The sequence below is a fragment of the Vigna unguiculata genome, chromosome 1 (genome assembly GCF_037176805.1).
Source record: "Vigna unguiculata cultivar grain cowpea cultivar isolate G323 ecotype 2 chromosome 1, ASM3717680v1, whole genome shotgun sequence".
NCBI lineage: Eukaryota > Viridiplantae > Streptophyta > Magnoliopsida > Fabales > Fabaceae > Vigna > Vigna unguiculata.
Genome location: NC_140792.1, coordinates 23,667,468 through 23,694,549, shown reverse-complemented (window position 1 = coordinate 23,694,549; position 27,082 = coordinate 23,667,468). Strand labels below are relative to the sequence as shown.

The following is a 27,082-nucleotide window of genomic DNA, read 5'->3' as shown; positions in this document are numbered from 1 at the left end:
TGAAAACATCAATCCCCCAAAATTTTCTAATTCCCTCCCTAAGACTAAAATAATTTTGAATAAAAAATACTTCCCTCCCTCTTCACACCTCTTCACATGGTATAGAATGAAAACAAAAAAAGTAATTCTGAAAGTTTTAACCTCCCGTCTTCTTTCTCACGACCAACTTCTTCCTCACCATACCACACCACACTACACTGTCATCTTCCTCCTTATCACACCACATTGTCGTCTTCGTCTTTGTCTTCTTTTTCACTGCCGGATTCCTCCTCACTTTAATCATTGTCACACTTTATCTTCCCCTTTCTCACTAGTTCCACCCTTTTACCATCGTTGGGCTTATGTTTGGTAAGTTATTGCTCATATCTCTCACTCTATCACTATCGATTATTTATTGTTTTTCATCATTGACATCTACTTGGTTATGGCTTGTTATGTATTTAAATTTAAACATCGACCACGGATTGTTGTGTTGAACAAATGTAAATTGGATCTGCTTTGTTCTGTGGTCTTGAACGAAATTAAAACCATAATTTTTGTGTTTGGTTTAAAGGCGGAAGTGGAGGAGAAAGGGATTTACTATGACACTGGAGAGGAGAAATGGGTTTGGGGGTGCTATGAATGGGATTTGAAAACCCAAGGTTCAAGCTCCAATCGTTTCTCAAAGAGGTAAGAGTTTGTAATGTTATGCTGCTCACACGTAAAAGAGGTCTCACTTTCCATGCAATTATTTGTGAACTTCATTCCTTTGTTCCGGTAACTATTTCTTGGATCTGTACTTTAGCCCCATATCGTCATTGTATACTCTGATACTTGTATTGTTTATATTTTTTTTTATCTCTTTGATGGATTTTAGAAATAAATGTGTTTGCATCCCCCACTTGGCCATTAAAATGCAACACTTGATAACGAAATATTATAGTTAGTGTTCAGGCTTATATTCAACCGTTGGAAAGTAGTCATTTAAAGCTTACCTAACTAGATCAAGAGCTTCAACGAGTGTTAAATATTTTCTTCCTTAATTGATGGCTAAGGGAGCCCCTAAGAATAGATAGGAGAGAGAAACATATATTTTTATTTTCAGCCTACTTTTTCATTCCTTCCTAAGGCTATGTATAGCCATGCAAAACCAAAATTGGTTACAATCAGAGGGTCCTCCTCATTTGTAGGAAAAGGAATTTACGAAACAGAAATAATAACTAAATTATTCTATGCAAAGAAATAGTGTGACTTAGCACTTCTAGAAAAAAACTAACATAGTGAGTTTTATGGGATGTAATCCTTCAGATGGTTGGTGTGGTGGTAATCCTTTTAGACCTTACGCTAGTCAAATGGACTGTGGTTTGATTGCTAACAATGTCCGCCTCTGGAAAAATCACCTTGTCCTCAAGGTGATAATCGAATTTGAGCTGTGCCCATTCTTCCCAACTAGTATTGTCTGGTGATAGTCTGAACCATTGAACAAGGACCATTTTGGTTGGGGGATCTGTTGACTTATCCATGCGAGTAGCCAAAATTGCTAGGGGGCGAATTATTGGCTGGTGGTTGAAAGCCTCCGAAGGAATTAGAGTGGGGTCCAGGGTAGGGCCATGATGATGTTTCAGCAATGAACAATGAAAGACAGGGTGGATTATGGACTCAGGTGGTAAATCCAATTGATAAGCAACTGTACCAATTCGGGCAAGTATTTTGTAAGGTCCATAAAACCTCTTGGAAAGTTTGTGATAAGTGGAACTAGAGAGAGACCGTTGCCGGTATGGCCTGAGACGGACATAAACCAAGTCACCCACATCATAAGATATATCACGACGCTTGGTGTCAACATAATGCTTCATAGTAGCCCGAGCTTTAAGGCGTTTTCGCTGCAATTGTGCTAATCATGTTTGGCGTGATGTCAATAATGTATCGACAACTTCCATAGAGGATGAACCCAGTAAGTAATGAGAGATAAATGGAGCTGGTTTGCCGTAAATGATATGAAAGGGTGAATACCTAGTGGAAGAGTGAGTAGAAGTGTTATAAGACCATTCAGCCAAAGCTAAGTACTTGGACCACTGGTGGGGATTGGAATGGACAAAAGAACGGAGGTATTGCTCCAAAACTCTGTTAAAGACCTCCGTCTGGCCATCCGTTTCTGGGTGATAAGATGTACTCATGCAAAGTCTAGTACCACTCAAGCGAAACAATTCCCCAAAACTTACTAATGAAGATAGGGTCGTAGTCAGATACGAGACTACATGGTATGCCATGATATTTACAGATAATATCAAGAAAAAGTTGGGCCACCTTAGAAGCAGAATATTGTGTTGGTAATGGTCCTAAATGAACTCCCATAGAGAATCAGTCTACAATGACAAGAATAACGGTGAAGCCTTGAGAAGATGGTAAGCCAATGATAAAATCAAGGGACAAATCTTCCCATATAGCCGTAGGTACAGGCAAAGGTTGCAAAAGACCATGTTTTTGTGTATCAGACTTCACTTGTTGACAGATAGAACAATGTCGGATGAAAATTTTAACATCATTACGGAGTCCATCCCAATAAAAATTGGCCAACAATCGAGTAACAATTTTGGTTATGCCCATGTGGCCACCAATTGGAGTACTGTGGTATTCATCAATATGCTTGAGGCGGAAGGCATTACCGAAATCCAACAAAAAATGATTTTTGTATAAAATCAATCCATTATGCAACGTATAGTCAGGAAGAGCAGCAACGTCAGTTTGAATATGTAAAAGTAATGTATTGTAAGCAAAACTAGCTGCCACCGATTGTCTCAACTGATCCATAAAAATGAAATTAGGCATGGAAAGGACATAACATACACCAGAGGAAACAGTCGGGCTTCGAGAGAGGCCATCCGCAACAACATTATGAGAGCTCGGCTTGTAATGGATCGTGTACTCATACCCCAGTAGCTTAGAGAGGTAATGTTACTGTTTCGGAGTCTGGATAACCTGTGACAAAATCTCTTTGAGGCTCTTATGATTGGTATTCATAACAAATGGGTATCCCAAAAGGTATTGGCGCAATTTCTTGACGACCGAAGTAATGGCATGTAGTTCCCTTACATAAGTAGATGAATGTAGAAGTTTGTGGCTGAATGGTTTACTAAAATATGCCACTGGCTGATTGCGTTGCATTAGAACGACACCTATAGCTGTTCTAGATGCGTCTGCGTTAGTAGTGAAAGGTATAGAGAAATCTGGCAAAGCGAGTACGAGGGCCTGGGTCATAGCTTGCTTCAGAATGGTAAAAGCATGTTAGGCTTCCGAAGTCTAGGTAAAGGCATCCTCTTTGAGGAGAGCCGTAAGGGGGGAGACAATAGTGGCATATCCTTTGACAAATTTTCGATAAAACCCAATAAAACCGAGAAAGCTACAAAGAGCCTTGATGTTGGCAGGAGGAGGCCAAGTCAGCACTGCTTGAATCTTGGAAGGGTCAGGTTGAACCCTAGCAGCGGAAATGATATGGCCTAGATATTCCAGTTGCCTTTGTGCGAATAAGCATTTAGAAAGTTTGAGATAAAACTGACTGTCCAACAAACATTGAAATACCTGTTCCAAATGGTAAACATGTTGTGGAAGAGAGGAACTATAAACAAGGATGTCATCGAAGAATACAACAACAAAACGACGGAGAAAAGGGCCGAGGAGGATATTCATGGTAGTCTGGAACGTTGAGAAAGCGTTACAGAGACCAAACGACATCACTCGGTACTCATAATGTCCATGGTGAGTACGAAAGGCAGTCTTAGCGATATCATCAAGGTGCATCAATATTTGGTGGAAGCCTTGTCAACGATCGAGCTTGGAAAACCAGGTTGCACCACCGAGCTTGTCCAACAACTCATCAATGGTAGGCATCGAGAAATAGTCACGGATAGTGACGACATTAAGGGCCCTGTAATCTACACAACAACGCCAAGACCCATCTTTCTTGCGAACTAGCAGGACCGGTGAAGAAAACATACTCATACTTGTTTGGATCATGGACTTGCAACCACCGTCAACGAGAATGGAAACAAGTTTGTTGCCAATCTGCCCTTGGCTGTATGGTGGATGAGCCAATACTGCCAATGGGTTTCCAAGGCAGGGAGGAACCCGAACCAAGTATTGATCTGATTATTCTGATACATCCACTAGTACCAACTAAGAGCTGGTCCGTCCATATAAAAGGAGGCTACCTGAAGGCGTTCCTATTCTGGTGTATTGTGGTAATAAAAAAATTAGGAAATTTTGAAGATCCAACTAAGGGCGTCAATCCCATCAAATCGGGGAACTTCAAGTTTCATGTGTGGGTGACGAAAACTCTCGGGGGAGGTGTGGATTGAAGGTGAAACGTATGGTGTTGGGGAGGGTGGGCAAACCATCAAAAGGGAAAGTTGTTCCAGGATAGAATTAACTTTGACGGTCAAATAATCCAAACGTTCGGCATTGGTAGGGCGGTTGGCCATGGAGGAAAGGTACTTAATGAAAGCACCAAATTGTTAAGTATTTTCTTCCTTAATTGATGGCTAAGGGAGCCCCTAAGAATAGATAGGAGAGAGAAATAGATATTTTGATTTTTAGCCTGCTTTTTCATTCCTTTCCAAGGCTATGTATAGCCATGCAAAACCAAAATTGGTTACAATTAGAGGGTCCTCCTCATTTGTAGGAAAAGGAATCTACGAAACAGAAATAATAACTAAATTATTCTATGCAAAGAAATAGTGTGACTTACACTTCTAGAAACAAGCTGACGTAGTGAGTTTTATGGGATGTAATCTTTCAGATAGGCTGGTATGGTGGTAATCCTTTTGAGCCTTACGCTAGTCAAATGGGCTGTGGTCTGATTGCTAACACCGATCTAGGCATCAGCTAGTGTGCAATTATTCCATGGAAGTAGAATATGCTCTTATTTTTAGTGAAAACTTTGCCAATCTATGCTCATATTCAATTTAAACTCAAATGAAAACTTTTCTCTTTCAGTTTTGCTTACCTTCTTTTTTATCCTTGTCCTTTTATTTAGTTTCAGTTCATAAGTTTTCCCTTTAATAGGTAAATTTAATGGGTTGAACCACTGGTGGAAAATTGAATTTATTAAATTAATCTTGTTGCGACACTTTGATAAAAAAATAGGACAATGGTCTGTTAATTAGCCATTTTTATATGTTAGGTCACCAATTTTAATTGATGAATAATAGTAACAGTGTTCCATGAATAATATGCTTCAACTTTCGTATTAACTTTCTTATTTGTGAGAACTATATAATGGTTGCAAGCCTATCCTTTTGCATTTTGGTACTATTTATAAATGTTTTTATTTGTAGTTGTGGTTCTTTCGAGAAGAGGACATTTGAAGAAAAATGGAGCAATTCATGAAGCAAGACATTAAATGCATATGCCAACAAGATGACCATGAGTAGATGACCATGTCAGGCTCTTTTGATTAATAATGAAGATGATAAATCACATGAAGACTAGTTATGTTAAACTTGTATATTTATTAAGAGTTATTTCTATTTTGATTTTATATTGATCATATAATATGAATTTTATACTAATTTTTAGCATATTATATCATGGAGTTGATTGTTATTTAACATAATTAAATTTGTAGCATTTATGCCAAGGTTAGAAAATTATTTACAGGTAATTCAAAATATTATTTATATGTAAAATCATGTACATAAAATTAGTTATTTAATATCAAATTATATTGGTTATTAATGTTTTTTATTTTGTGACTGATTTAGTCACCGATTTAGTCATTAAAATAGTTACCGATTTGACCATTGTTTAACCATTGTGTTAGATATTTGATTTAACCACAAATGATTATTTTAATTAAATTAAAAATCATACTTATTAGCCATTGAATTAGTGACCGAAAATTATTTTATTAAATTAAAATTTTTCTTGTTTAGTGACTGAATTAGAGACACAAATTTTGGTAGCTAAATTGGTCTCCAATACTTGAAGGTGACCAAATTTTCAGTGACCGATTAGCGACCGAAATTTTGGTGGCAGTTTAGCGACCAATTTTGAAATCGGTGGCTAACTGTTTTGTGACTACAATTTTCACCACTATTTATCCATTTAGCGACCGATTTCGTCGGTGGCTAAAATACTTTTTTCTAGTAGTGAGTTGTCATTGCTAAGAAATTAACGCAAATTAACTATAGTAACTTCCATATTTCATAGCCAATAAACAACAAAAAGTAAATTCAATCCAAAGTCATTTCTCATCAAACACAAAATTAAAATTTAACTAGTTAATTCTTATGAAACCTATAAGAATGGTTAGGAATATACAAATAATAAAAGATAAAACTAAAGAACTAACCTAATGCAATATGAATGAATATGAATGAGATACAAAGATATCCACAAGATAATATTGCTAAAGATCTAAAAAAATGCACCTAAAAGAATTAAAATGCAAATGTTTATGATATGCTAATAATATGAATATGCCTAATACTACTTTATAGCAATGAGGTTTGGGTATGCAATTATGGTAAACGAATTAAATTAAATCAAATCAAATAGTAATAAAGTGAATAACAAATACATAAAAGGTTTTTAAAATAATGATGGTGAAAAAGGTTGATTCCATTACTAGTTTCTAAATATGATCTATCATTGGTTATCTAAAGATTATTGTTCAATTGACTATTGTCTTAGATTTTCAAATCAATCAATGTAACTTTTCATTTAATTTTTTGGTGGCCTTAGTTTTAACCAAAGTAACTTGTCAATTAAAAGCAAGAACTTTTTAGATAAATCATAAAACATTTAACCAAATCAACTTCTCAGTTAAATATATTACTATGCCTAATCATATCAATTATTTTCCTCTTTTGTAAAAAAGATAATCTACCAAAGTAACTTCTTAATAATTCTTGTTAAAGTTTTAACCTTTAATCAAATTAACTTCTCCATTATTGGCAAAATGAGGCTTCAAATTTACACTCATCAATTAGGTAGATTGGAGGGATTAATAAGCTAGATTATGAGAGCAATTTAGATGAAGATATGAGATTGGAGCACATGATTGTAATCAAGAAAATTCAATTATAATACAAAAGTTAAAGGCTAGAGATCGTAGGCTCTTCCTCTAAGCTATATGACTCAAGTAAGGTGGGTGAACCCAAGAATGAGTGGTGTGCGAAAGCTATGGAAAGGTGGGTGATATGGCTTGCTTTTGATGGTGTAATGGTGATGAGATGGTGGTATTTGAATGTTCTCAAGAGAGGTTGGCCAATTCATAAGAAAGGGTGGCTAGAGGAAACCTAGAAGGGGTGTTCTAGCCTTTGGTAACCTAAAACAGTTGTATGACACAAATTTGGCAACATAACTTTACTCAATTCATAGTTAGTTTTTACATGGGGGATACACTAATATTTATAAAGTTAGGTAACCCTAAAAGTGTCTCACAAAATGGGGAAGCAAAACCCTAATCTACAAACTTGGACACCAAGGGAAAAAATCCTTTCCATTAGGAGAATGACACATGATCACCAATCCTCTCCACTTAGACCGTGACACATGGCCACTAATCCTCTCCATTAAGAGCATGCCATAGAGCAAGAGCATGTGTCTAAAAAAAGAGAGCAACTTGGAGATCACTTTAGCCAAGGACCCACAAGCTTCTAGAAGGTTTGTGCTCCAAGCTAGGGTTTTTACCTTAGATCCAAGTGTCTCCTTAGGGTTCATATTCTCTAGGCCTAAAACCCTTCACTACAACCCTAGGCCCAAATACAAGGTCAAAAGAAGACCTAGACTACTTGACCCATTATACAAGGTCAAAATAAGAGCTTGGGCCTACCTTTCACATATGACTCCAACTCTTCTTGAGTGTGCTTGACCATGACTAGGGGGTGTGTCATCAACTAGCTAGTTAAGGAGACACCAATTCTAAATTTACCCACTATAGGATAAGATGGAGAAAAATAAAGAATGGGATAAAAGAGGTAGAGATATAAGGTAATTGGTGTGAGAAACCAAATAGGTAAAATGCATGGTAAAGGAATTTTTTGAAAAGAGATTCAGTCAATAACTAACATTAAAATTAAGCTTGCTTTTATAAAGGAGATTGAAATAAACGAAGTAATAAATCAATGTGGGAGTGCAAAGAGCCTTGACCCAAATGGATTTAATTTTCACTTTATAAAAACCAATTGGGAGACTATAAAATAATATGTAATCAAAGTTGCGAACTAATTCCAACAATTTGGGGAAATACTTAGGAGTTGTAATGCCTAACTCAGGAAATTTAGCCAACAAGAGAATTGAGACAAACATACCAACTTACACCATTTCTATTCTTAATAGTAGTAGGGGGTTGGTAGGGATGGTTAGACAGACAACAAAGAAACATTTGTACAAAGGTGTTAGTGTGGAGAATAAGGCAATTTGAGGTTAACCTATTATAGTTGGCCGATGACACCTTATTTGTATGTGAAGCTAACATGAAAAATATCATGGTCATAAAAACTATCTTAATAAGTTTCAAACTGGTGTCATGGTTAACTACCATAAAAGTAAAATCGATGGTACAAGGGTAGAAAAGGAAATTGTGCAAAAATTCTCCAAGATATTAAATTATAGCTATATGAAAGTCCCTTTTTGAGTACACTACAAGAAAGTTACGTATTAGCAAGGGAATAATCCCTAGCAAATCCCTCGCTAATCCCTCGCAAAACGATTTAGCGAAGGATTAGCGAGAAATTAGCGAAGACATTATGGCGTAGCTAAAATATAGGTAGCTAAGTAGCTAGAGAACCACGTTGTCGCTAATCCCTAGCTAATCCTTAGCTAATCCCTAGCAAACTAGTTTTAGCTAATCCCTAACTAATCCCTAGCAAAATAATTGTAGCTAATCCTTAGCAAATCGGTTGTAGCTAATCCCTAGTTAATCCCTAGCAAAGTGGTTGTAGCTAATCCCTAGCAAAGTAGGTGTAGCTAATATCTAGCTAATCCCTAGCAAAAAAGTTGTAGCTAATCCTTAGCTAATCCCTAGCAAATCGGTTGTAGCTAATCCCTATCTAATCCCTAGCAAATAGGTTGTAGCTAATCCCTAGCAAATAGGTTGTAGCTAATCCCTAGCCAATCCCTAGCAAAAAAGTTGTAGCTAATTCTTAGCTAATCCCTAGCAAACTGCTTGTAGCTAATCCCTAGCTAATCCCTAGCAAATAGGTTGTAGCTAATCCCTAGCTAATCCCTCGCGAATTGAATAATTTATCTCTAGCTAATCCCTAGCAAAATCATAGCAAATTGCATCATTCCAAAATATTCCATGCTTTTTTACCTGTACCTTATGAAATGCATTTTAACATAAATATAAAATAAAGTAATAAATCTTGCCAAACATTTTATATGAAACATGTCAAATGTAATCACATTCAAAATACTAAAAGTAATGAGCATAATAAAAGTAGTCTTTACAATTGTCATCATACATCATTAAGTTTAAAAACAAAACATCATCTTCATATTTTGTTCTCGCCATGTTTCTTGACAGACGGTGGTGATGATATCTTTAAAGTAGGAAATATTTGTGTCTTGAAAAACTCCATCTGTGTTTGCATCTGTGTATGCATTTGTTGTTGTAAAAGTTTTTGCATTTCTACTTGTGCTTGCATTTGTGCTTGTATTTGTGCTTGGAATTGTGCTTGAAATTGTGCATGCATATCTGCTTGTGCTTTCAACTGAGCTTGCACCTGTTGTGCATGTGCCTCTATTTGTGCTTGTAACTCTATCTGTAGTTGCTTTTGAGATTCAGTTTGTAAATCTAACTGTGTCTGCATCTGTTGTTGCATTTGAGACATTTGTGTAGCTATTGCAGTGATTTCTTCAGTTGGAGATGCATGATTTGGATTTGTGGAAGGACCTACAACTGATGAAGATGAACCATTCACATTGATGATGGCAAGTTCCAAGCTACGACCGATACCGTGAATTCTACCTTTCTTATTTTCACCTCCCATTTTGATCCATACTTCAGAATCAACTTTAGGATGCTTTGATACATCTTCTCCATATTTTTCTACCATAGCACTTTCATATGATTCCTATATAGTAAATCAATCATTTTGTAATATAAGATTAAATAAGTGAATAAATTCTTACACATGTAATAATACTTACAATGAAATTTTTTGCTTTATTGGAAACATATTGACCGTCTTTTTTTTTTTTTTATGAACTTTGTTGTATAGTTCACCATAAGAAATAGACCCATTACGCTCCGCCTCCTGTAAAATAATATGTAATTCTAGATAATGAATACTATCAAAATTCAAATGTATATCAAAATTTATAATAAGTATGTTTATATATATATATATATATATATATATATATATATATATATATATATATATATATATATATGATTGATGCATTAATGATATCCACCAAATGTATAAAATATATAAGTATTATTATAAAGTCATAGATATTACTAGAAAATGAATACCATCTTTTTCAAGTGTTGTCCAAAGCTTATTGACCCTCTAGTGTGCACCATAGCCTCTGGCTTGGCAGCCCTATTGTTTTTACCAGCAATAGATTTCTTTTTTCAGTCTTGTGTCATCCATATGTCAATTAAAGCGTCCCACATCTCAGTCCTTATTCCTCTTGGCCCAAAACCTTTTAAGTCTTCTATATTATCTGAGTTTGCTCTTTCTCTTGCCTTTTTTCTTGCCTTAGCTAAAGAGTCAGAATAGCGATCCATGCATGTTAAATTCCAAACCTTTCTTGCCATGCTACGATCATAATCTGATGCAAATCGGTACTTATTCTACACCAATACAAATTTATCAAAATTAACGATAAGTAAATGTAATATAAAGATAAAAGATTATAGTAACTTGCCTTAAAATCATTGAATAATATTTCTTTCATATCAGCAGAATAAGTTTTCCATTTCTCAGCTGGATTAGGCATTCTCATCAATACTTCAGATATGATATCTCGAGTCACAGAATCAGGAACAAACCTTCTTCTGCATGTTCAAATAATCATTTTACAAACAAAAAATTAGCAACATTGAATTGAATATTTGATTGGATGTACTTACGGTCTGCTAACTTTTTGTACAGATATGACAAATCTCCTATCAACTTCATTATGAGAATATACACTTGAAGGATCTTGAGTAGGTACGTCATTAGATGTTGAATTGACATTTGATTGACCACCATCAAACACTGAGGTGGTAGGTGGTGATTGATTACCATCAATTGAAGTAGCACCTAAAAAAACATTGAAACTATAAATTGTTGACAAAGCTAATTTATTGCCTTTTTTCTTCTTTTTTTTTTCTCTTAATCTAAACAAAATGAATTGTCATTTGTTTTTCATGAAGATAAATGTTGTTAAATACATACAAAAATTTAGAGTGCTTTCAACAATTATACCTGGTGATTGCAAAATAGGATCTAGTTCTGAAGGACCAACATGACATTGAATAGGCCTAAGTTGACTTAGAGTGTACCTTGACCTCTACCTCTTCCTCGAATAGTCATTTTAGTTCCTGTCATGGAAATATAATTGTGACATTATTTGTAGCTAAAGAATTGATCCACCTAGCCTGAAAACTTATCTACTTCTTATTGAATATATAAAATAAATTTTTATTGTCAACTTAATGATTAAATAAAATCACCATGAGTTCATTACCAAATTGCCTTCTTAAGTCTATATACACATTCATACACATAAAAGCAATCATTGAAGAACAACTTGTAAAATATTGAACCGGTTAACTTGGTCCCTAATCTGTTTTCATGATTTAATTTGTGTTTCCATTGCATAATTCACATTTCAATTCAGAGTTCTCATTTGTTCATCATGGTGGGTAATATAGTTATGGTAGTTAATATAGTTGATCTTTTATTTTCAGATTTTATCACTAGTTCTGCATATTAGATTTCAATTTCTGAATTCATTTTATAGTTCTATGCATTGTTTAAGTTTAGTTTCATCATTTGAATCTTGTTCATGACTTTAATTCAGTTTTGATTGCATATTTCAGTTTTTACCCCATTTTAGAAAGTTAGGTTTATTAGTTTAATTAGTTTTCCCCATTTTAGAAATCTAATTTTGTACTTGTTCTTAGTATCAATTCTCGGTTTTAGTTTTCAATTAGTATGATTTTTGAATAAATTGCATGTTGTGTTCATGATTCAAACCATTTTATTGCATCTTAATTCAGTTTTGCATATCAATCTTCACAATGTCTATTTTTCAGTCACATACACTACTCACTAGTTTCATTTTAGTTTGTTGTCTATCTTTGTTTACTGGTTTCAGTTTGTTGTTTTAGTTTAGATTTCTGATTCTGAAGTCGTTAATTACATTGATGTATTGATTCAAGTGTGTTCCAATTGCTGTCATAATCTATTTCATATCTTAGTTTCGCTCAGGCATTTTATCCTACAAATTTGTCAAATTTTCATTTTCACTCAGACATTCTATCAAAATTATTGATGAAAAATTTCCTCTACCAAATAGGATGTGCAGTATAAAATTAAGGCATACTATTTTGTGCACCAAGGAGTTGATTTAGAGTGTCAAGAAAAATCTTAAAGAGAGTGCAGAAAATGAGCAAAGCAGGTTTCCTGGACACAATGGCCAAACGACTTACAATTAGTTACTTTAGAAATATATATAATAGTAATTCCTTCAAAAGACAAATTACATGATGGCATTCACTACACCAATACTCTTTTCCTAATTTAATGCATTTTCAATATAGTACACTATTCCATTCCAAGGATCTATTTGAACAAGTTTCACCATATGTCCTCCCAAGAGAGAAAAATAAGAAGAAAAAAAATGAAATTAAGTTTTCCATAAGCTAAAATTAACTCATGTACAAGTCAAAAATAATAATTAAAAGAAGATAGAAAGAGCTTCTACAAATTAGCTTATGCATTTTAGCTTATGTAAAAGTTCGTCCAAAAGTAAATAAAGATAAGCATGCTCACTTATAAAATTATGGAACAAGTGTGCATTTAGGGAGGGTCAGTATGACAAAAAAAAAAGGAAATCTTAGGACAAACCTTGATTGTGGCTTTTCCTCTTCCTTCATGAGAGTGATCGACTTTAAGAACCTGATGAGGTTTGCATCACGAAAGAAAGTGTGGGATAACAAGATTGAATGGATCCTATTTGGCAATAAATTGATTGAGTAGTAATAGTATGTACCTCGTAAATGCGCCCTGGAAGCAAGCACGACCAACACAATAAGAATGCAAAATGAATCTGTTAGAAAGCATACATGTTGAATTGAAACCACAGTAAAATTCAATAACCCAAGAGCATAGGAACCTTGCTTTCCAATGATATTTCCCACTCTAATCTGCACCGCAAAAGACAGTGAAGAAGCAGCTATAAAAAACTTGACCAAAAGCTTGAAAAATATAAAAGAAATAGAGCAGGTTCCAGAATCTAAATTACTAGGAAGAATATTAAGGTAATGAAATGGAAAAGAATCAATCATAACCATTCTTCATCAGATTCATCTAAATCCATATTTGAATCATCTAAATCATCTAACTTCTCATCTTCATCCATGAACCCATCATCCTCATTGTGTTCATTGTTGACCTCATCATGATTTACATTTTCAATTGAACTTTGTATATCATCCATATTTACTTCTTCCATTGGAGCATGTGCGTCAAATAGTTGTATGATCTCATTGTCAATAAGAATAGTACTCATTCTCGTGGACTCTTCATCTTGAAAATAATCAATAGCAATGTGCTCATTTGAAAAATCTTCTTCATTATTCAGTGTCTCAACCATAAACAATTTTGCTCTAACCTTGCAAGATGCCCACCAATCACTAGTATTTTTAGTCCCACTTTGAGGATATTTTGTATAATAGACTTGTTGAGCTTGTCCAGCTAATACAAATGGCTCATTTGTTTGAAGCTTTGATTTATGATTGATATCAACCAACCCATAGACATTATCAACTTTAACACCATTGACAGGGTCAAACCAGTGACAATGTAGAATAACCACCTTGTTTTCAAATCCAACATATGATAATTCTAGTATCTCCTCAACAATACCATAATAGTCCAAATCATTTTCACCATATATGTTTCCTCGAACACATATCCCACTATTCATGGTGGACTTATTATGTCCATAATCCTTTGTATGGAATCTATATCCATTGACAATCAAACCATTATAAGAAGTCACAACCTTCAATGGGCCATAACTAATCTCTCAAATCTTTTGATCTTGGACATGACCTGTACTAACCTATGAATTATTGGAAAAGTGAAAACACATAATTATATTATTATTATAATTAATAAATATTAAATTGTACATTATAAAGAGTATGGGAAAGACTACTTACTTGTTGTTTCAACCATCTACTAAAATCTCTATCTCGAGCTATGAGTATTTCATCCTCAGATATATTAGGATTTCTTTCCTTTAGTGAATCCTCGAATTGTCTAACAATACGATAATTAATAACATAACTAATATAATTATAAAATGCATAAACATATAAATTAAAAAGAAAACTTACTGAAGATAAGATTCTGATTCTTTACAATTCACCAAGATATATGTCTCAGCAATATGAAGTTCTTCATCTGTTAAGAATCTATGTTGACCTTTGCCAATAGGGCGACATGGATGTTTAAAAATAGACAATTTATCATCCAGTTTTTGTTCACCACCATCATCATTACGAGGAACATTAGTGTACCTTGTTTGAATGCTTGGATCAAAATATAATGAAGCAAAGTTAGAAATTTCTTCCAAAATATATGCTTCACAAATAGATCCTTCAACTTTTGCCTTATTTCGAACCTTCCTTTTCAAGTACAACATACATCTCTCAAATGGATACATCCATCTATATTGCACAGGTCCTCCAACCTTAACTTCATATGGGAGATGTATTACCAAATGTTCCATTGAGTCAAAAAATACTGGTGGAAAAATCTTCTCAAGCTTGCAAATTGTTTCAATGATGGAAAGTATGACATTGTCCATGACAGAAACACGTATTCCAATTGCACAAATGTCTTTGAAGAACAAACTCAGTTTAGTTAAAACTTTCCATATTGGCCTTGGCAACATGTCACGAAATGCCAAAGGAATAAGTCTTTGCATAAAAACATGGGAATCGTGACTCTTCATTCCGTATATTTTTCCTTCATCTAGATTAATGCAACGTGATAGGTTAGATGAGTACCCATATGGAAACTTCAGTTGTTTTATCCATTCATGATGGCTTCTTCTTGTCTCCATTGAAGCTTGCATGAAGAATGGAGGCTCCATGGATGGTGTTGGATGTGGAAGCATGAAGGAAAGAAGCTTAAGGTGTTTGGTTTGGTGTAGGTGAAAGGATTCTTAAGAGAGGTGAGGCCAACTCCTAAGGAAGAAGACTAGAGTAAACTAGAGAAGAGTTTACTCTAAGGTGAGCGAGCTCAAAAGAGATTTGTGCACAAATTTGGGCAGCAATTCATTACTCAATTTCAAGCTGAAAAATACATCTCCTAAGCCTTCTATTTATAGGCTAAAATGAGACCAAGGGGTCTCCAAAAAGTGGAGGGAAAAAGGAGTCTAGAAAGTTGAATTTTGGAGCCAAAAAGGAGCATGTGGGAGGTGTGACTTGCCACCTAAGCAAGTCACACTTGTCTTGCCATGGGAAGCTAACTCTCATCCTTGGAGAGCAAGTTTGAGAAGCTTCTAGGCTTTTCTAGAGTAGACACACTACTCTTGGCCCATTTGGCCCAATTCCCCTTTTTGGTCCAAAATTACTTCTAAAGCCCACTTTCCTCTAAGGCCCAATACATGGCCCAAAGAAAATCCTATTCTACTGGGCCCAAAATACAAAGCCCAAAATAAAATCCTAATCTAGTATTTACAAGCAAAATGTCCTAGGCTAGGTCTTCACATCTTCCTTGGCCCATGTGAAGTTCATCTTGGGCCTTGCATGCGCATTTAAGGCCCATTCCTCTTGTATTCTCCTAGCCATGGCTCTTGTTGTAGGTCCCTTGGCTCGAGGTATCTCATCATCCCCTCCCTCTTGAGAAGGATTTGTCCTCAAATCTATAGTCTCTGCCTCATCATCTGTACCACCTGCAAAAGGTATTAAGTCAGCAACATTAAAGGTGGCATGCACATCATAGCCTTCAGGCAACTCTAGCCTATACGCATTATCATTTACTCTTTTCAGCACTTTAAAGGGACCATCACCTCGAGGACTAAGTTTAGACTTCCTTTGCTTAGGAAATCTATCTTTTCTAAGGTGTAGCCACACCCAATCCCCTTCTTCAAAAATCATTTCCCTCTTCCCCTTATTGTTGTACTTAGCATACCTCTCTGTTTGTTGCTGGATTTGGCTTTTAATCTTTTCATGCATCTTTTTAACAAAATTAGATTTTGCCACCCCTTCTTTATGAATAAAATCAAAAGATGTAGGAAGTGGTAGCAAGTCCATGGGAGTGAGAGGATTAAAGCCATAAACAACTTCAAATGGAGAGATTTTAGTAGTCCTATGAACTACTCTATTGTAGGCAAACTCAATATGGGGAAGACATTCATCCCAAGATTTATGGTTCCCTTTCAAAATTGCCCTTAACATAGTAGACAGAGACCTATTAACAACTTCATTTTGCCCATCAGTTTGTGGGTGACATGAAGTAGAGAAATTAAGCTTAGTTCTTAACCTTGACCAAAGTGTTTTCCAAAAGTGGCTAAGGAACTTGGTGTCTCTATCAGAAACTATGGTGCGGGGTATACCATGAAGCTTGACCACATCTCTAAAGAAAAGCCTAGCAATGTTGCTAGCATCATCCACTTTGTGGCAGGGTATAAAGTGTGTCATTTTGCTAAAACGATCTACCACCACAAAAATGGAATCAAAACCCCTTTGTGTTCTTGGGAGTCCTAAGACAAAATCCATACTTATATCTTCCCAAGGGGCTGAAGCAACAGGCAAGGGTAATCCATGAGGCATTGTTTTAGACTTAGATTGTAAGCATGAAACACATCTATTACAATGCCTTTGGACATCCTTCCTAATATGGGGCCAAAAGAATTTCTCTTTTAAAAGACCTAGGGTTTTTTCTACCCCAAAATGACCCATTAATCCCCCTTCATGTGTTTCTTGAACAAGGAGTTTTCTTTGTGAACCTTGGGGAATACAAATTTTTCCTTCTTTAAACAAATACCCCTCATTCACATAGAAACCTCCTTGAGGTCTTTCCATACATTCAGCATAAGTAGAGGAAAACTCAGAATCTTGATTATACATTTCTGGAATGTGATCAAATCCAAGAATTTGGGCTCCCAATTTTGAAAACAAGGTGTGCCTTCTAGACAAGGCATCGGCCACCACATTACTTTTGCCCTTCTTGTACTTTATCACATAAGGAAATTGTTCCAAGAATTCCATCCACTTAGCATGTCTTTTATTGAGCTTATGTTGGCCCTTCAAATATTTTAGCGACTCATGGTCACTATGAATGACAAACTCTTTGGACACAAGGTAGTGTTCCCAAGTTTGAAGGGCCCTAACTAAGGCATACAATTCCTTATCATAGGTGGGATAGTTGAGGGAGGCACCATGAAGTTTTTCACTGAAATAAGCAATTGGGTGCCCTCCTTGCAACAACACAACACCTATTCCTACACCGGATGCATCACACTCTAGCTCAAAGGTTTTTGAAAAGTTTGGTAAAGCTAGAATGGGTGCATTGGTGAGATTTTCCTTGAGTTGCTGAAAAGCAGACTCTTGTTTTTCACCCCAATTAAAAGATACATCTTTCTTGACAAGTTCATTGAGGGGTGAAGCCAAAGTAGAGAAGTTAGGAACAAACCTCCTATAAAAGCTTGCCAAACCATGGAAGCTCCTAACCTCTCCAACATTTTTAGGAGTAGGCCATTCTTGGATGGCCCTTATTTTTGTAGGGTCAACATGGACCCCATTTTTGTTCACAACAAAACCTAAGAAAACTACACTATCTACACAGAAAGTACATTTCTCTTTATTAGCAAACAAACTATTTACCCTAAGGATGGTAAGGACAGACCTCAGATGGTCTATGTGCTCATGCAAGCTCTTGCTATAAATCAAGATATCATCAAAATAGACAACCACAAACTTTCCTATGAACTCTCTAAGGACATGGTTCATTAGCCTCATGAATGTGCTAGGTGCATTAGTAAGCCCAAAGGGCATCACCAACCACTCATATAGTCCAAATTTGGTCTTAAAAGCGGTTTTCCACTCATCACCTTCTTTGATTCTTATTTGGTGATAACCACTCTTTAGATCAATTTTAGAAAACATGAGGAACCCATGCAACTCATCAAGCATGTCATCAAGCCTAGGGATTGGATGCCTATATTTAATGGTGATGTTATTTACATTCTCCATTTCCCATCCTTTTTAGGTACTAACAAAACAGGCACAACACAAGGGCTAAGGCTCTTTTGAACCCAACCCTTCTCTAACAACTCTTGGACTTGAGACTCTATCTCCTTTGTTTCTTGAGGATTTGTCCTATAGGCTGGTCTATTTGGTAGACTAGCCCCAGGCACTAAATCTATTTGATGTTCAATTCCTCTAAAGGGAGGAAGCCCAATAGGCCCTTCCTTAGGGAATATATCCTCAAACTCTTTCAAAAGATTTTCAATTTTAGGAGGTAGATTCTTAAGTTCAAGAGCTGTGGCAGTACATGTGAGTGTTCCTTTACACAACAAGAGGCATGAAGGTTGTTCATCATTGAGAACTTGGTTCAAAGATTTTATAGTCAAAATGTTCTCATGTTGAATGACCTTGGGAGAAGGAACACCAATCTCTCCCACCTCAGATTCATCTTTAGTTACTTTTTTGGGAGAGAGGGAGGACTTTTTTTTATCCTCTTTTCTCTCCTTTTCCAACTTCTTTCTCATTTGGATTTGATCCTCTACCACTTGGAATGGTGATAAAGGATGCAAGACAAATTTTTTATCCTTATGAGTGAAGGTGATTTCATTGGTAAGACCATTATGCATGGTTTTCTTGTCAAATTGCCAAGGTCTTCCCAATAAAACATGGCAAGCTTCCATAGGTACTACATCACATAACACACTATCTTTATATTTCCTTATGGATAACTTGACCTTCACTTGATGTTGGAATGTCAAATCCCCACTTTCATTAAGCCAATGCAATTTGTAAGGTTTTGGATGGGGAATGATAGTTAAAGCCAACTTATCAACCAACCTTGTACTACAACAATTGCAACATGAACCACTATCAACAATGAGAGAACAAGTGTTTTCTAAAATTTTACATCTTGTATGAAAGATGTTCTCTCTTTGTGTTGGCTCTTTTGGAATAGGTTGGTTGCTAAGAAGTCTTCTAATCATTAGAAGGTCTCCTTCACAAGGATAGGCAATTTCCTTAGCCTCATCATTAGACTCCTCACTAGAAGTCTCACTCTCACTTTCTTGCTCATCTTGACTACTATAGTGGTCAACACCCCTTAAGATCATGGTCTTTTTGGTGGGGCATTGAGATGCAACATGACCTCTACCAAGACACTTGAAACATTTGATTTCACTAGTGCGAGTGTGTGAAGATGTGCCTTCCCTTGGTTTCTCCTTTTCCTTGAAACTTTTGGAGGGTTCCTCTTTGACTTGCTTACCCTCCCTCTTGAATTCTTTCTTGGTATAAGAGTTAGAGTAGTCATTTCGAAAATTTTTCCTTAGAATTTGTTGCTCTACCTTTATGCAAAGTTGAACCAAGTCATTTAAGTCTTGGTAGGGCAACAATTCTACTCTATCTCTTATCTCAAGACTTAAGCCACTAAGAAACCTTGCAATGGTGGTATCCTCGGACTCCCTAATCCCAGCCCTCATCATATATAACTTTATCTTTTGTCTATATTCTTCCACTTTCATTTTATTTTGATGAAGTCTTTGGAGCTTATCCATTAGCTCTCTATGATAATAGGAGGGAATATGTCTTCTCCTAAGGGCTCCTTTGAGGTCATTCCAATATTTGACCTCGGGACTTTGATTGATTCTCCTATCTCTTTCGAGGGTAGTCCACCAATACATAGCATTGCCCTGGAAGCTAAGGGTAGCTAAGGGTACTTTCCTCTCCTCACTTATTTGATGGCAAGCAAAGAGTTGCTCAACCTTCATTTCCCAATCAAGATAAGCTTCAACATCATCTTTCCCATAAAAGTGAGGGAGGTCTATTCTAATGGCTCTTGGTTCCCTAGGCTCTCTTCTTTCTCTTCTTAGAGGAGGAGGAGGTTGATAGAAGTTGTCAACTAGTCTACTATCTTCTTCATAGTGTGTGACTAGTGTTGGAGTGTGGGAGTACAAATGTTGACTCCTATTACTCATCCTCTCATGCAACCATTCCATATTTCTTGTTCCCCTCCTCTCTTCATCTAAAAGTTGATGAAACCTATCTCTTTCTTGTTTTTCCCTTTCCCTTGCAATTATTTCATCTTCCTTCCAACGTAGTAGTGCTCTCAAATCAAAGACAATTTGTTTCAAACTTATTTCTTCTTCATTTGAAGCACTCATACATTGAGAAGGAGGTTGAGACATTTTTTTTTAAGATTTTAGAAGACTTTAGTCTTTAAAAGAAAATTTCAAAGAAGAAGTAGATAGCAAAAGCTTTTAGTTCTCCTCCAGGAAAGAGAGGTGAATCACTTGAATTGCTTACATACCAAGTCTTTCCTAGCCAAGGGAACTTGAAACTTTTGTACAAAACTTCTTAAATGAAATTAATTCAAAGACTAAGTTGACACACACTAAACTATCAAACAAGAAAATTAAAAACAAGAAAGATTATAAGCTATATGCAGCCTAAGTTTTGGTAGAAGTAGAAGGCACTTGGAACCTTCAAACTTCATCACTAAAAGCGTTTCACTAATGTATAGAAGAGGTTCTAGTTAGGATATGGGATTGAGTACCTAAGACTCCCCCAAGACACCTAACTAGGCCATGAATACAAGAAGGAAAGCATTACAATTTTACAACTCAATTTGAATACAATCAAAGTGCACAAAATGTAAAAGGTCTTCTTGGCTTTGTCTTCTTGGCTTGGTCCTCACAAGTGTTTCACTCTTGCACTTCCTCTTGATCTCACCAAAGAGGATTCTCTTTCGGGACTAGGTACTCCACCTCCTAGGATGCTACCTTATGAAAATTAGATCACCTCCAAAAAGAAGTATGCACCAAATATAGAAACCAAACCAAAAGAGGTCAAGAAATAAAGCAAGAAAAGCACAAAATTATAATTGTTAAACCAAAAGTGAATAATGCCATGACAAACTCAAAGGATTACCAAAGAAATGACAAACTAGAAATAAGGTAAAGAAACAAGATAAGCACTCAAATGAATTACCTAATGAATGACACTAGAATGGATGAAAAACAACCAAAATAAGCTAGAAAACTGCACTGAAATTTGATTTTTCACTCACTGCCAGTCCAAAAACGTGAATTCAGGCCTCTGCTTCAGATATTTTTCATTTTTTCATTTCTCAACATTTTTCAATGATTCTTTTTTTCACTTTTTTTCACTTTTGGATTTGCACCGGCCGATTTTTTATGATAAATCAAATACAAACAGTGTGCAGTCAGACAGAAACTGGAACAGCAGTAAAATGCAACAAAATAATGCTCTCAAACTCAAGTGATGGTAGTGATTCTAGTGTACTTCTTTTGCCAATTTCTTTTGATCTTTTCTTTTGATTCTTTTTGGCACTTGCTTGTATTCTTTTTGTGCTCTTTTTCTTTCTTTTTATAGCTCTTACAACAGCTAGTTTCCACCACAAAACAGAATCACCACCACACTATGCTTGATCATTTGCATTTTAATGGAAACAAAAAGCACAAAGGAAAAGGAAACTTAAAGGAATCAAAAGAAGATCATGAAACACAATGAAACACAATGGAAATTGACTCTAAGACATTGCTAAGATCTAAATAGCAATCTGAACTCAAAAACAAAAATGAAAAAGCACCAAAGCACAATTAATTGAAAGGAAATTTAGTGTGGTTTATGGTGATTTTAAGCAAGCACAAGGAAAATTCCCACTGGACATTAAGATAACTAAGGTTATCTAGATGTGAAGGTTCATTTCCAAGGCTCAAAGAGAGAAGAGAGTGTTAATTTTTAAGGATTAAAAACTGCACTCAAATCTGAAAAAAAATTCAGCAACACATCACCAACAAATTCAAAGAAAATTAAAAGCTAAACAAGGAATTAATGACATATATGGACTAAACATGACTCTAGACAAAACATATGGATCTTAAAATCAAAATAAACTCAAGAATCAAGAGAATGAACTGAACAAAAAAAACAAATACTCAATTAAAATGAAAAGTAAATGGTAGAAACCAAATAGAACACCTAAAACACACAAGGATGGTTCAAGATGAAGCAAATGAAGATGAACCAAAGTAAAAAGACATTAATACTCAAAATAAAATGAACAAAAACAACAAGACAAGTAGGAGAAGTGATGAACAACACGGAATTGAAAAAAAAATGGAGAAGAAGCACTTAGCTCACTAAAACCAAGGCTCATGATACCACATGATGGCTTCTTCTTTTCTCCATTGAAGCTTGCATGAAGAATGGAGGCTCCATGGATGGTGTTGGATGCGGAAGCATGAAGGAAAGAAGCTTAAGGTGTTTGGTTTGGTGTAGGTGAAAGGATTCTTAAGAGCGGTGAGACCAACTCCTAAGGAAGAAGACTAGAGTAAACTAGAGAAGAGTTTACTCTAAGGTGAGCTCAAAAGAGATTTGTGCACAAATTTGGGCAGCAATTCATTACTCAATTTCAAGCTGAAAAATACATCTCCTAAGCCTTCTATTTATAGGCTAAAATGAGACCAAGGGGTCTCCAAAAAGTGGAGGGAAAAAGGAGTCTAGAAAGTTGAATTTTGGAGCCAAAAAAGAGCATGTAGGAGGTATGACTTGCCACCTAAGCAAGTCACACTTGTCTTGCCATGGGAAGCTAACTCTCATCCTTGGAGAGCAAGTTTGAGAAGCTTCTAGGCTTTTCTAGAGTAGACACACTACTCTTGGCCCATTTGGCCCAATTCCCCTTTTTGGTCCAAAATTACTTCTAAAGCCCACTTTTCTCTAAGGCCCAATACATGGCCCAAAGAAAATCCTATTCTACTGGGCCCAAAATACAAAGCCCAAAATAAAATCCTAATCTAGTATTTACAAGCAAAAGTTAATTTCTTGAAGTTGATTCACTCTGTTTAAGATATCTATACCACTCAAGTGTTCTGGAGGTAAAGAGTTTTCTACTACAGACTTCTTAAAAGAGTATCGATCATGACGAAAAGGATGATCAATAGGCAAATGTTGATGATGACAATCAAACCAACAAGGCTTTCTACCATACTTCAAACCAAATGATTTACTATTCTCCATACAATATGGACAAGCAAGTCTCCTATGAGTGCTCCACCCGGACAACATTCCATATGCTGGAAAATCATTTATTGTCCATAACAATGCTGCTTTCATAATGAAATTTTGTTTTTTCCATGTATCAAAAGTGTTTACCCCAATATCCCATAACATCTTTAATTCATCAACTAGAGGTCGGAGATACACATCTAAACTTTTACCAGGTGACTTTGGTCCAGGAATCACAAGTGTAAGAAATATGTATTCCTTTTTCATACACATACTTGGTGGAAGATTATACGGTGTGACAAAAACAGGCCAACATGAATATGGGGTACCTGTATTGCTAAATGGATTAAAACCATCTGTGCAAAGCCCAAGCCTAACATTCCGAGAATCTTGTGAGAATGTAGGATGTGTACGATTAAATTGCTTCCAAGCCTCTGCATCAGATGGATGTGTCATCACTGATTCATCTTGACGTACTCCATCTACATGCCAACGCATGTATTTTGAAGTATTCTTAGACATGTGTAGGCGTTGAAGTCTTGGAACAAGGGGAAAATATCTCAATATCGAGCAAGGAACATCCTTCTTATTTGTAGATGTCTTCATCTTAAATCGTGGTTCTTTACAAATCGAACAAACCTTCTTGTCACTATTTTCCTTGTAATACAACATGCAATGATTAGGACATGCATCTATCTTCTCATATCCTAATCCCAACTCACTAACCATTTTCTTTGATCTACACAAATTTTCAGGCAACCTTTCTGACTCTGGAAGCATGCTTTTAATTATGGAAATCATTCGATCATAACAATTTACACTCATGCTAAACTCTGACTTCAAGTTTAGGAGTTGTGTTGTAGCTGACAATTTTGAATGTTTTTTGCAACCATCCCATAAAGGTTCATCAACATCCCTTAATAAGTTGTAAAACTTTGCAGCTGAAGGATTTGGATCTTCTTCCACTTCAGAATTGATTCTACCCAAAGAAGCATCAATAATCATATCTACATATGGCCTTTTGCTCTCATCAATAAAATCTTGGATGACAGATGTTGATGACTTATCTTCCCATTTCTTCTCACCATGAAGAGTCCAATTTACATAACCATCAACAAATCCATGATGATACAAATGTTTCTCCACATTAAATGATGTCTCCCAATAACGATTTCTACACCTTGTACAAGGACAAGGAATGCATCCTGTTACATCTGGAATTGTTAGGTCTCTAGTAGCTATTCGAATGAAATCATCAACTCCATCTCTAAATTCTCCACTTATCATGCCAGATTGATCGTTTCTTTGTAACATCCATGTTCTATTAGGTCTCATGACTTGTCATTGGTGTGATACATTAAAACAATAATTATTTCAATTAAGCTAGCAATTAAAACAAATTGAATACCTAACCAAAATGGTACCACATTCTAGAAAAGATAAAGAAGAAGTGAAACTAACTATGGATGGAATACCATCAACCAAATCAGAAATATATAAGTGTAGAGTATGCAGATTTTGGTACTAAAAACAACTTATTATGATTAACTATTCCTATGATGTACAAATATGATTCTAAATGTGTTAACCGTGACAAAAAAAAAATCTTATTCTGCTGTGTAGATTTTAATTATAAAAATATCAATAATTATGTTCTCATTGTTTATTGATTAAATCAATTTGTTATTAATATATAAATTTTAAAAATATTAAATTTAAGAAAAATAGACAACTCGTTATTATTATTTTTTATATAGAAATATTTTATATATTTATAATAGAGCATTTGAGATATCCTAAAATTAGAGTTTGTAGACAATTAAAATAAGTACTGTATATTTTATCAGAATAACTAGTCAACAATATAAAATATTTACAGGCAATAAATTCAAATTATTGTTTGTAGAGAATGAAAATAAATACTATATATATATATATATATATATATATATATATATATATATATATATATATATATATATATATATATTACCAAAACAACATAGATAAAACATAGCATAAAAAATAAGTGAAGCATAATCAATAAAAAAACAATAATTATTTATCACAACAAAATATATAACTTAAATTTGTTATCATGTATACCATAATCAGCTTTGTTAATAATTTTATTATTCCTATATCACCAATGAGTAGAATAAATTTGCTAACCTTGTATTTCAATCTTCCCCTAAATGAACAAGTATACAACCAATAGACACCGCAAGTTTCGAAACCTCTGTTGCAACAATATAACAAGGAAATCGAGAATAAGAAACTATAAAATTTAAATATGATTTGTGTTCCTGCAGAATAAATAAGATAAGTTAGGCACAAGCGTCACCTTACCAAGTAGTCCGCTATCTCTTCGGTTGGTCTCTCTCTGATCGACACATGTCAGCTTAAACCCAGGAGGGGTTACCTGCAGAAGAATCTCCGAAGCTCAAGTAAGTCAAAGCTCTCAGAGAGTCAAATCAGTGATTAATGAATGTGTACCTTTAAATGATGGGGTCTACATGTATTTATAGAGCATTAATGACGTTTGACCATTCCATGGGCTGGGCCTTGACTTGGGCTCTAGGTAGGGCTTGTGAGTGGGCCAGGGCCCTAACCCAGGCCCTTAAGGTTTATTGGACGCAGACGCTTCCATTATGTTGAGTTCATTAGAGTGGTCGGCTTAGGTTCTAAACTTAGCGGATATGCTGGAGTAGTCGGTCTAGGCCGGCTATTTGTCTTGATGGCTTATGCTGGTGTAGGTTGTCCCTTTAGATGTTTAGTTTAGGTCAAGACTAGTATAAGTTAGGCTAAGTCGGCCTAGGCTGGATACTTGGCTGCCTTGATGTGCACATTGTTTACTTATTTGGTCAAGTTTGGCTAGGTGTGGTACACTAGTCCCCCAGCCTTGTCCGATATGAGTTGTCGGTTAAGGGTGATATGTGTTAATATGCTAGCGGAACCGGCTAGGTGTGATACACCAGTCCCCCAGCCTTTAAGTGTGGTGAACAGTGTTAAGGCTAAGAAGTTGTAACCGTCAGAAGGTAGGTGAAGGGGTGTCAGTTGGTCAAATCGAAAAAGTTTTGGCGTTGTCATTTTGAAGTGTCATATCCTTCGTGATGATGGTGTCGATTGGTCTGGGGTATTATTTTGGTGGGAAGATTTTCGTCGTTTGGGATCGTGGACTATAAATGTGGGTTTGAAAACAGATGGGGGGTTACTTGTTTCATTTGCGAGAATTCTGAATCCAGATATCTTGTGCACGTAATATTGTCCGACTAGTCCTCACTTTCGATCGACATCTTCTCGTAAAAAACAAAACCAGGTATGTCTAGTAGTGATAACATGTTTACGTTTAGTAGTAGCGAGAGTACTGAGTCTGAGAGGAGTAAAGATAGGCGGCTTGGTGACGAGGGTACGAGTTCTGTGGTTGGTACCAGTGGGATGTCAATGGAGGTTATGAGGGAGGTTCGGGAGGATCCCCCGAAGAGTTGGACGAGAGCAACTGGCCGGCGAAAGGCGGCTACGGGTGGGTGGCTGGTGATGTTCGTGATCAGTCGTCTCTGTTCAGGTGGTCCCGCTTACTGAACTCTTGGTTGAATTGCACACCTGTTATCTCCCAGGGTGTCAGTAGGGGCATTGTTTCTTTGGAGA

The 27,082-nt window shown here is 35.8% G+C and overlaps 1 protein-coding gene, 1 long non-coding RNA gene and 1 pseudogene across 2 annotated transcripts; 1 reads left to right on the top strand and 2 right to left on the bottom strand.

The window, feature by feature from the left end:
- The first annotated feature begins 19 nt into the window (after positions 1 to 19).
- On the top strand, positions 20 to 5,560 carry LOC114182556 (uncharacterized). The gene is made up of 3 exons (XR_003604121.2): positions 20 to 348; positions 554 to 669; positions 5,313 to 5,560. It is a non-coding gene; the product is annotated as an uncharacterized LOC114182556 (long non-coding RNA).
- A 3,914-nt stretch (positions 5,561 to 9,474) lies between these two features.
- Positions 9,475 to 15,171, bottom strand: LOC114189221 (uncharacterized; annotated as a pseudogene).
- An 8,059-nt stretch (positions 15,172 to 23,230) lies between these two features.
- LOC114189213 (uncharacterized) lies at positions 23,231 to 24,769 on the bottom strand. Its single transcript, XM_028077928.1, has one exon. The coding sequence runs from the start codon at positions 24,767 to 24,769 to the stop codon at positions 23,231 to 23,233; it is 1,539 nt and encodes a 512-aa protein (XP_027933729.1).
- Between the last annotated feature and the right edge of the window lie 2,313 nt (positions 24,770 to 27,082).